Source organism: Fukomys damarensis, unplaced genomic scaffold (assembly GCF_012274545.1).
Source record: "Fukomys damarensis isolate Sample0158 unplaced genomic scaffold, DMR_v1.0_HiC HiC_scaffold_11, whole genome shotgun sequence".
Classification (NCBI taxonomy): domain Eukaryota; kingdom Metazoa; phylum Chordata; class Mammalia; order Rodentia; family Bathyergidae; genus Fukomys; species Fukomys damarensis.
In genome coordinates, this window is record NW_022900923.1 from 22,416,449 (window position 1) to 22,427,183 (window position 10,735).

General features: G+C 39.4%; 2 protein-coding genes across 15 annotated transcripts in view; one reads left to right on the plus strand and one right to left on the minus strand.

The window, feature by feature from the left end:
- LOC104866369 (torsin-1A-interacting protein 2) overlaps positions 1 to 10,697 on the minus strand; it is a 35,987-nt gene extending 25,290 nt beyond the window's left edge. For 9 of the 14 annotated variants that reach the window (XM_010630267.3, XM_010630260.3, XM_010630261.3 and 6 more), the window contains exons 1-2: positions 4,888 to 5,239; positions 4,745 to 4,803 (exon numbers count right to left, since the gene is read on the minus strand). The gene's annotated coding sequence lies outside the window, so the exon portion shown is untranslated. Of the gene's footprint in view, positions 1 to 4,744; positions 4,804 to 4,887; positions 5,240 to 10,621 lie in introns of those variants that run through there. The other 5 variants (XM_010630262.2, XM_010630265.2, XM_010630258.2 and 2 more) reach the window with 2 other exon arrangements.
- Positions 9,910 to 10,735, plus strand: part of Tor1aip1 (torsin 1A interacting protein 1) — a 29,339-nt gene continuing 28,513 nt past the window's right edge. The window contains exon 1 of the mRNA XM_033761963.1: positions 9,910 to 10,730. Coding sequence (XP_033617854.1) covers positions 10,307 to 10,730 — 424 coding nt within the window. The 5' untranslated portion in view covers positions 9,910 to 10,306. The remainder of the gene's footprint in view (positions 10,731 to 10,735) is intronic.

Here is a 10,735-nt window from a genome sequence, read left to right on the forward strand (position 1 = left end):
CCGGGGATTGAACTCGGGTCCTTGCACTTGCAAGGCAGGCCACCGAACCGCTGAGCTAAATCCCCAGCCCTCCAATCACTTTCTAAGGGAACTGTTCTTACATTTCCTGCAGATTCCTAGAACAACAGTTCAGGTATTTTTTGAGTACAGAAAGTCTTCTTTTCCTACTTAACTTACAGAAAGACTTAGTTTCCTACTTAGCCTTCTTCCTACCCCCTCCCAATTACCTTGATTTGCATCTATGGTTCAGGCTGACCATGCAAAAGCAATAGTAATGCACAAAGGATCTAAGATTTCCAATAAGGGGTTGCATAATCGATTCCCAGTTTTAGTTCAACTTCCCTACTTGTTTTGTATCTACTTCGAGTTAACATACTTCTATTAAACTTTTTACATACTGAATTTTAAAATTACAGAAAACTTGGAAAAATAATGCAGAATTCCCTCATATACTTCATCCAACATCTAAAAATCATCAAGACCAAAAAACAAACACTGATAAAAGTCAAATAATAAAATATAGGTCATGTTCAATTTCAACAGTTTTCCAATAATGTCCTTTTTCTGTTCCCTAGTCCAATCCAGGATCCCACATTGCATCTAGTTATTTTACCTTACCATCCAGTATGTGGTAATTCTTCAATTTTTACTTGTCTTAATTTCAACATTTGATATCGGCCAGTTTGGGAAATGTCCCTCAGTTAGGGTTTGTGTGATATTTTATCGTGATTTGACAGATAAAGTGGTTATGTATTTTTGACAGAAATAACAAACTTCAGAGAAATGATGTGCCCCAAACACATCGTATCACCATATCCATGATATCCATGTCTTCTGTGATATAAACCTGAATCATTTGGTCTACATGGTATTTCCACTGTATAAATTTTTCCTTTGCAGTTAATAATTATCTTGGGAAAGATAAATTGAGATTATTTAAATATCCTGATCCCCACACTTTCATCCACTAGCATCATGTGTAGATTCTGTGTGCAACAATAACTATGGTTCCACTTATTTAACAATGATTTTACATTTCCTTCTTTGTTTCTTAATTATAATTCCTCATGAAGGAATTATAATAAAGCTTTGGTTTGTGAGTTTAATTAATTCCAAAAACATGTTTGCTACCCAAAGTATTTGTATATCAAAGACAATTTCCCCATGATAATGGAAATTCATATGATTCATTCCACAATCCAAAAAGATTCACATAAAAATGATAAAATACAAAATATAAAGAAAAATAAACTAACTTGCATTTACCTTTGAAAACCTTCTTCACAGGTGTAAAGCAGACAAGAGAGGAGTGTTATTGTGTAGGTTGACTGTGACTAGAGAAATCACTGCTATCTTTTGGCTCAATGGAATCTTTTTTCTTTTCCTGCAACCTAAACAAGGAATCCATCCAAAGACTTGCTTACGCCTCCTTCTGAGGATTTTGCAGAAATCTAACACTGCACATCATTAAACAGATTCATTGTTCCCATTATTACAGCCTTATCTGGTGGTATTTTTCTACAAAATTTTGCACCATTTCCCACATTTTACAGATCTCCCTAATCTCATTTGAAGAGACTCCTCCACCTTTTTCTCATTCTCCTCTGGATGTGAGCTCCTCCACAACCTTTTTTTTTTTTTTTTTGGTACCGGGGATTGAACTCCAGTCCTGTGCTTGTGAGGTGGGCGGCAAAACCACTGAGCTAAATCCCCAGCCCTCCACAGATTCTTGTTGTTGGGAGACAATTACCCACAATCCCATAGTGAGAAACAGAAAGAGAGAAAAAACACTGCCTCAGTTTTGATCATGTGACATTCAGTGTCACATACTACTCATATTGCAAGATATCGTTCATTTATCAAGTTAAAATTTATTAGAGGCTGTGCATGGTAGCCTACCCAAGTAATTCCAGTATTCAGGAGGTTGAGGCAGGAGGATATTATTGCAAGTTCAAGACCAGCCTGAGGTACACAGTGAGTTCAAGGCCAGTCTGAACTAGACAGTGAGATCCTGCCTCAAAATAGAAAAAAAAATTATTAGAATTGTCTTACATTCACAGAATAAGTTACTCACAATGCAAGATTTTACCGTATCCCTCCTTTTCCCCTACTTATCCACTTGTTCAGTATGAACTCATGGATACCTATTTTATGGGTTAAAATTCAGGACCAGTATTACTCATCTTACTGCTCACATTGTCCTAAACTTGGCCATTAGGAGCTTCAAGTTGGCTTGTGTTCTTTCAACAAGCCCCAAACTTTTCTGATTACGTCCTTAATTTCAAGACTTGTGACATGTTCCAGGCTCATCTTGTATTTTCTCTGCCCTAGCTTGAGAATCAACCACTTCTCCGAAAAAGTACTGGTCCCTTTAAAAACAAAGATTTGAGTGCTCACTGAATTTGGGTATCACTGTCAACCAACAATGCTTCAATAACCACTAGGCTGTTGTGGGTTTATTTGTTTTTTCAGATTGGGTCTCACTGTATTGTCTAGACCGTCTAGAAACCCATGATCTTCCTGCCTCAGTCTTTCATGTGGCTGGGATTACAGGCAAGTACCACCATTCCCAGTTTACCACAAATATCAGTAACTGTTTCCTTACTTTACCAAACTCAGTGGCTGGGATTCATCAGCATTTCCTGGATTGTTAGAACTACAAATTCTTGAGCCCCATCCTAGAACCCAATAGACCAAAATCTATGAGGGTCTCCTGCAGAAATTTGTATTTTAATGGGTTTGTCAGATTCGGGTGCTCACTATGAAGTGTAAAGTTTTAAGAAATACCTCTTGAAAAAAAGTTAGTTTTCCTTTATTACAAGCTTTATGTTCATTTTATCTCTAATTTTTTTAAAAAGAAACATTTAGTACTAGGAACTTGCCTAGGTAGAAATATTTGTATTGCTACAACTAATATAAACATGGATGAAGGGCATCATCTGTTGAGGCACTAAAATTTTTAGAATATAAACATGGGCATCATTTGTCGAGGCACTACAATTTTTAAATGTGGTGATCCCAGTAATTATGAAGTACAAATACTATCACTTTTATTAAAAGAAGCTGAATGTCATCCTTTCGTGATCAATTCTTGCCAACATATGTGATTTAATACCATACAGTGAATACACAAATACAGAACCTAGCACAGTTCTCTGCTAAAGTCAGACTCCCTAGGCCTGAACAACTTCTCGTACTTCTGGCTTGAATCTTGTTATGCCTTTGGTTTTTTTAAGCACAAAATGTACTAATACTACCTAGACGACAGGCATTTTGAGGGTTCAATGAGATATGGGCAATATCCCTATGGGGGCACAAAAAAGTCCTCAAAAACTAATCATCATTATTACTTAAGCTATTAAACAAAAACGAGAGGTTTTACTTTGGGGGATGAGAAAAGCCAAGTGAAACTGCACTAAAGCAAAGTTCTGCTGCTATTTCATCAAAAGATCAGAATAAAGGCAAAACCAGCTCTATTTATATACAGTACTTAAAATATTCAGAATTTAACAAGGAATGTGTTAAATTTGATTTGTTTTGTTTTGTTTTGTTTTGTTTTTGTACACTTACGGTCAAAGGCTAAGGAGACATGGACAAAGTAGAAAAACAATTTTATCTATTGAAACAGTAATAGGGCCGGGGATCTAGCTCAGTGACCAGAGTTGGATCCCCAGTACCAAAAACAACAACAAAAAAAGTATATACACAGTACAAGATGCAATGCATTAGCAAAATATCAAAAATCCTTAAATTAGTTAAATTCCATTTATTTTATTTGTTCCCTATAGATGAGCTCAAACTAGTATTATCTCTACATTAGGGAGAAAACTAGATAAAACAGTGCTTAAATGAGTCATCAAGGGCCAGGGATTTAGTTCAGTGGTGCTGATGCCTGCCTCACAAGCACAAGGTTCTGAGTTTCATCCCCAGTACCAAAAGGAAAAAAAAAAGGTTATCAAGCTGTGAACTCTGCATTCAATGCAATAAATGTTAACTAAGAGGCTCTCACTTTAAACTTAGAACTTCAGAAAAATTCCACAGCAAATGTCACTTTTTCAAACTATTCTAATCCAAAGAATTCCAAGAACATTTTTAGTTCCTCTACCATGAAGTTCCCTTTTTTCATTAAAGTAGCTGCTGTTGGTCATTTACAAAGTAATGTTTAAAAAATAAAACTAACAAAATGGGACAGCTGCCAGTCTCAATTCTTAGAAAACAACGACAAGGAAAAGACCTTGCCTACAAATCTAAATACATGTTTCAAAATCCAGAGACAATAAAACAAATGGTCTACGTCGAACGAGAATACTGTACCTCATCTCCAGATCTGTCAAACAGTACAAAGTCTAACAATTAAGCACCACTGATAGAGGTCAGAGCACTACTAGACTTTGCTGAAAGGAGGAAACTTGTGAATTTTTTCAGCATAAATAATTCAGAGTACATAGTGTAAGTGAAATAACTAAAACGTCAAACTTTGTCCCTTTTTTAGCACCACTAAGTATAAAAAAATAAAGATTAATATGAAAACCCCTGGGATCCTGCTACGCATGAAGGTAAAGGGAGTAACTACCACCTGAATTAGTCGTCAAATTTTCCCGTTTACGTTTGTTTCAAAGCTTAAAGAAATTCTGCTTCACATCTTAAAGGTCCGAACCAAAAATTTGCTCCTACTTTAACCTGTTTAATGTTTAGAAGATTCAGTTCTGTTTCATGCCCAAACAAAAATACACCCTCAACTTACCTTGTTTTCTGTTTGTGCCTTTGGGAGGTGGGGGTGGGGAGGGATCCGCTCTGTAAGACCTTTTGAAAGAAAACACCAGTTCAGATACCAAACCATGGGAAAGTTGCATATTCTTTTTTTTTTTTTTTTTTTTTTTAACTTACAAATTCTAGTGGGATTTTAGGTCGTGGAACTGTCAGCATCAGGGGAGCCCTTTGGCCTCTGGTATTCCTTCCGCTCCAGGACACCGGGACGCACTCCTACACTGCAGCCGCAGAAATGTCGTCTAGCTCCGCCCATGTGACAGCCACCTCCACAGAGAGGGGAGGCGCCGGCCCGAGGAACGCCGGGAAGGGTAGGCACTCTTCTCCGCCTCCGGCCTTCTCTTCCCCCAACTCTACACCCTTGACCCGCTACTAAAGCTAGGCCCTCCTCCGGAGCTGCTTAAAGTCCTAGCAACCAAACAAAAGAGCCCAGAATTGAGTCTCTCCAGGAGCTGACAGGACTGCAGACATCGCTGTGAGATGTCTGACCACTCCACTCTGACCTTTAAAACCACCTTAAATTCATAGATTAGAAAAACCCATTAAATCAAAAGAGACAGGTAGTCGGCATCATGGAAGCACCAGTCAGACATGACTTGGAATCCAGACTGTCATCACTAGGAGCGCATCCTCAAAGTAGCTGCTTCATCAAAACTTTAGTTAATTCCTGGGTCAAATGGGGTCAAAGTTACATACCCTCAAAGTTGTTGGGATCCTGTAAATAGCGTATATACTAAGTAACAGTAAATGATGAATCAAAAATAACTAATTACTTTGATCTTCTCATTTAAGTAACACAGGGAACATTGAGAGATGGCGAGCAATTTACCTAAAGCATGTACTGGGTTAGGGGCAAAGTCAATTAAGTAAAATTTCTGTTCTTGAACTACATCAATTCATTTCCCTTCCTTTTCTTTTTTCATAACATTTCTAACTCACTATTTTATTTTTATCTTGACTTTTTTGCCTGATTCTGCCCATTGAAAATAAACTTCAAAGGTTGTCTTTTGATTGCTGTATCCCCAGCTCCTAGAACTGGGACTGTCTAGTACACAGAAGCTCAAGTATTTGAGTTAATTATTCATATGTAACATTCTTTTAGGTGCCTTTATCCATCAATCATCCTCATTTTGACAGATGTCACTGGATTTGGGAGGACTCTCAGATTCTGTTTGATAACTGACTGCAATTTCTAATTCAAGACAGTAAGTACAATGCACTCCATTCGCTTTATTGTTTTAATTTCAGTGTAACATTTCCAGATATATATTTGTATTAGCTTTAAAATATTTCTCTATCACTTGTGAGAATGTTTGCCTTTGGTTGTTTTAAAACTTTTCCTCACTAAAATTAACAATTTTGTTCCTTTCTTTTGCATGTGTGGGTTTTTTTGTTTTGTTTTGTTTTGTTTTTTCTGGTGTCAGGAATGAACTCGGGTCATTGCACTTTTGAGGCGGGCAGTGTAACCACTGAGCTAAATTCTCAGCCTCGCTCCTATTAAGCCACAATCCTAATTATTTCTCTATCCATCCAGAAATTTGAATATTATGTACAATGAATTGATGCTTTCTCTTTAAATTGGATTTCTGCTTGCCTTAAAGCTCAAAAATTATTTCAGTAAATTTCACTTAAAATAACAGCTTTAAACCAGGTGTGGTACATACCTATAATCCCAAGATTCTGAAGGATGAGAAGAGGATAATTTAAATTTCAAGGCCAGCCTGGGCTACATAGTGAGTACAAGGTCAGCCAGAACTACAGTAAGATCCTGATTCAGAAACGTATTTTTTTTTTAAAAAAAAAAGCTTTTATTTTGAAACCCAAAGTGAAAAATACAGGATTTCTAGACATAACCCTAATATCTAGGTAAGTGGATTAATGCCAGTTACTAATCTGACTTCCCTAATATCCCTAGCATCAGAGGCATAGAAAGGGGGACTGCAAGGGCTAAAGAAAAAAAGACAAGTCGTGTGGGAGCCGGGCCATGGTCCTCTAGGCGTTTGACATTTAAAAGGAAACTTCACCTCTACACTCTAGGCATTGATACAATCTATGTAACATTTGTTACTTTTCTAGGACTCTGCTTGTTAAAATTGTTTTTTGACTCTGCAATGGAAGAAACTCAAAGAGTCAGCCACAGATCTGATGTTCTTTTAAAAGAGTCAGAAAATCGGGGTCTTTGCATAAAGATACAAATAGTTGCTTGGTGCTTCCTGTTGATGTGAGCCTATAAAAGGAGCGGTTTCTGTGAAATAAATCAGACTTCTCTTGGTCTCCACTCAGGCTTGAGTGTTCTTTCCTTTCTCAATCCTCACTCTCCAACTCAGGCATGTTCCTGTTGTGATGGCTGGGCGGCCACAAAGTCGTTAATTTCAAAGAACATGGAGGCTAGGAAATCAATGCCTCTGAGCTGTAAGGACCAGTCTTGGAGCTAGCCACTATTTATTGAGGACACAATAATTGGAGGGAGTATCAGGTGACTTGGGGAAGTGGTGATCTCAAGTCTGACCCTAAGCCCTTGCAAATCTCAGGCTGATGAAGGCTAAGAGGGGAGCATTCCCACCTCAATAGGTGGGGTTAGTTTGGCAGATAAGGAACTCCTCCCTCCAGGTGAAACCTTTTGCTTTAGTATTACTATGCTGAGTCCTCAGGAGCCAGCTGATGTTATCTAGCCTTTGAGCACCAAAGACCACTGAGGCCTCAGCTCTGACCCGGGGCAAAAGAGAGCTGTCTCCACTTTCCATAGCTGGCCCTCAGGTGAGGCAACAGTAGGCCTTAGACAGCTATAGTCATACTTTAATTATGAAATGATTTTTCCTCACAACTTATGTAGGAATGCTCCTGGCATCTAATACAGTACCACAGTATATTGCAAATTCCCTGGGTAAATGTCTCCATCTCTGTTAACACAGTATATTTAGTAAACATGAGTTAATAATTATATTTTGTTATAACCATTGCTTCTTACTCATCTTTTGATTCACTGAATTCCTCCACTTTTATCAAATTCATGAAGTAATTGTTGGTATTGATGGTGGGGCAAATCTTTATAATATTGGCTATGAATCCACTGTCTCTGTAATTTTTTTTGGTACCAGGGATCAAACTCAGGCCTTTGCGCTTGGGCAGCAGAACCACTGAACCAAATCCCCAGCCCTGTAATGTTACTTCCTAATAGGCTACCTTTGAGGTTTGGAAAACACTTACAGGAGAACATCTATTTTGACAAGAGTTTGGTTTTCACTCACTGTTAGTAATGATTTCGGTTTTTATAAAATTGCTAGGTATGGGGGGGCAGTTATGACAGAGCTAGGATTACACATTCTTATAACCTAGACAAAAGAGGGAAAATCCTAAGCAAATACATGTGCTAATGCTGAAGTGCTAGTTACCTTCATGTGCTTTGGAATCTACTTTAACATTCTCGTTATTCATTTCTTTGAAAAGTCATTCCTAAATGAGAACCAAGATCTGTCATATAATGGTACAAGATCCCAATAATAAATGTAACTGCACTGTATACTTAAAAAGTACCAATAAACTCAATGAAAAAATAATTAATACAAATCTGCATACCCAGCAGCAATGAATGCAAATTCCTGATGCTCTACCTTCTCACCAATATTTGGTGTCAGTGTTTTGAATTTTGGCCATTCAAATAAATGTGTCATTTCATCTTAAAAAAGAAAGGTCATTTCTATGCCTTTACAAGCATTTGATTCGAAAAAATCAAAACACTTAATGATCATTCAATAGTCTGTAGAATCTCTCTTCTTCTAATTGATCCAGAATATGTACAGCCTCGTTTCCTTAGGTTTCTCAAAAACAGAAGCTCTACAAGCCAGTATCCAAGTTTTTATAGTCTCCTGCCCTAATAAATGTTTTAAGGAGGCTCTTAGTATATATATTAACGTTCATAATAAGCTTAAGATATGTATAGCCTTTAGTAATTACTGTATGTCTATTAAAGAACTTTTACTAGTATGTAGTAATAACAGCCAGTTAGTATGTAGTAATAACAGAAAGCACTAGTTAATAATTAAAAGCCATGTATTAAGTATCAATACTTTTCAGTACTTTGTAGAAGTCTTGACAAATTTTCCAAATATAACCGCTAATCCAGACAACAGAATTTTTTCATTTTCCTTTAAAGATTAAAAGAGTAACAGTCTCTCGTTATTGTCCAGTATCTTTAACTAGAGCTAAACTAGGCTCCAAACGGGTTAAAACCTACCTGATTCATATAATTCCTTGTGTCAATGGCCAAATTTATGTACCGGTGAAAACATAAAAATCTAAAATTTGTGCAAGTTTGCGTAACAGATGAGTAAAATGAGTATTAGTTAAGTGAAGGAACAAAACTTTTACTTTTTCCAGAATCACTGTAATTGGTATCTAAATTACGACTTTTAAACCTATTTAAGTCAATCTCAGAGAGTCCTCTAAATTGTATAATTGAAAGAAACATTAAACTTTCTTTCAAATTATTCAGACTTTATACCAACTTTATATCGACCTTCCCTCTTTGTGGTTAATTGCAGATTTTCCACTATCTGAAATAGCTTACACAAAGCTGAACTGGTTTTTATCATGCTTTCTAGCTCACTAAACTCAACGCAGGAACCCTAAATCAAACGCAGTAATATTGCAGTGACAGAATCAAAGTAAAAATAATTGGGTCTCAACTCAAAATTACAGTACTGCCTTTAATAAAATTATATGCTTAATTCTCACTATGCATAACGCAGCACTAATAGTCTTCCTAAGAACGCAGCTGGAATAGAACTTTTGTGTAAAAGACCAAGCAATGAGGTTGTTTGCTATGGGTACATTTCGCAAAGGGAAAATCTATCCAGTGTGTCCGTAGATAGGATTTTAGACTACCTCAACAGGTGATCTGAAATTTTAAACTGGCCGACCTTTCTAACTTACACCTACAATTTCCGCCACGAAAAGACGATTACTGCAAAAATCTCCACATCTTCACTCCTGCTAAGGATACTTGGAAAGGCACAGCTAAGGTGGCAGTTGATAAAAGTTTCCAGAGAAACTGCGCAACAGGCTGGACCCGAGGGTACAGCTCGATATTCTCCGCCCTCTTCTCCCTTGTCCTTTCCTGGACTCTCCGCCCTGGGGGCCGGGACGGGCGTCTCCCGGGTGGTTGCTAGCAGCTAAACGTCGTACAAACATTATGCCCGTCGCCCCCACCAGTCCCTCCCTCCGGCTCGAGGACAGGGATGTCCTACTCCTTCTTCTCCTCCTCTTTGGTGCCTTCAGCCAGGAGGCGGGAGTGACCCAGAGCAGCTGACCCAGCTCGGGCACTGCCTCTCCCACAGCCCTCAGACACACCATGGGCCCAGAGGCAGGTTTGCGGCACAGCAGCGACGACGCAGGTGGCGGCCCCGGCGACTCTCAGCTGCCTCCCTGACCATTGCAGGCACCGCCCAACATCCCCGAAGAAGCCATCGACACCGCCAGTAAGAAAACCTAGGGGCCGGCGAAACTATCTTCACGATTCGCTACAGCTACGCCAACAACTATGGCGGACGAGGGGCGGCGGGCCGAGCCGGCGGGCGAGCGCTGGGGGATGTACGTCACGTCCAGGGCCCCCCTGCGGGAGGGAAGGCGCCGCCGGGCTTCTCAAGATGGCGGCGGCGGTGACGCGCTCGCGTACGGAACTCCTCCGTCACGGCAGGGCCGGCGGGAAGTGAGGTTCTCAGAGGAACCGCCAGAAGTGTACGGCGACTTCGAACCCCAGATGGCCAAAGAAACGTCCCCAGTGGGAAGACAAACCCCGCCCAAAGAGTTCCAGCCGGATTCTGCTAAAGAGGAAGGGAGAGAAAGCGCCTACTACCTTCGGTCTCGGCAGCGGAGGCAGCCCCGACCCCAAGCAGTCGAAGAGATGAACACGCGGAGGACCGCCCGCCTTCTGCAGCCTCCGCTACAGCCGTCGCCGGTTACGAGCCGG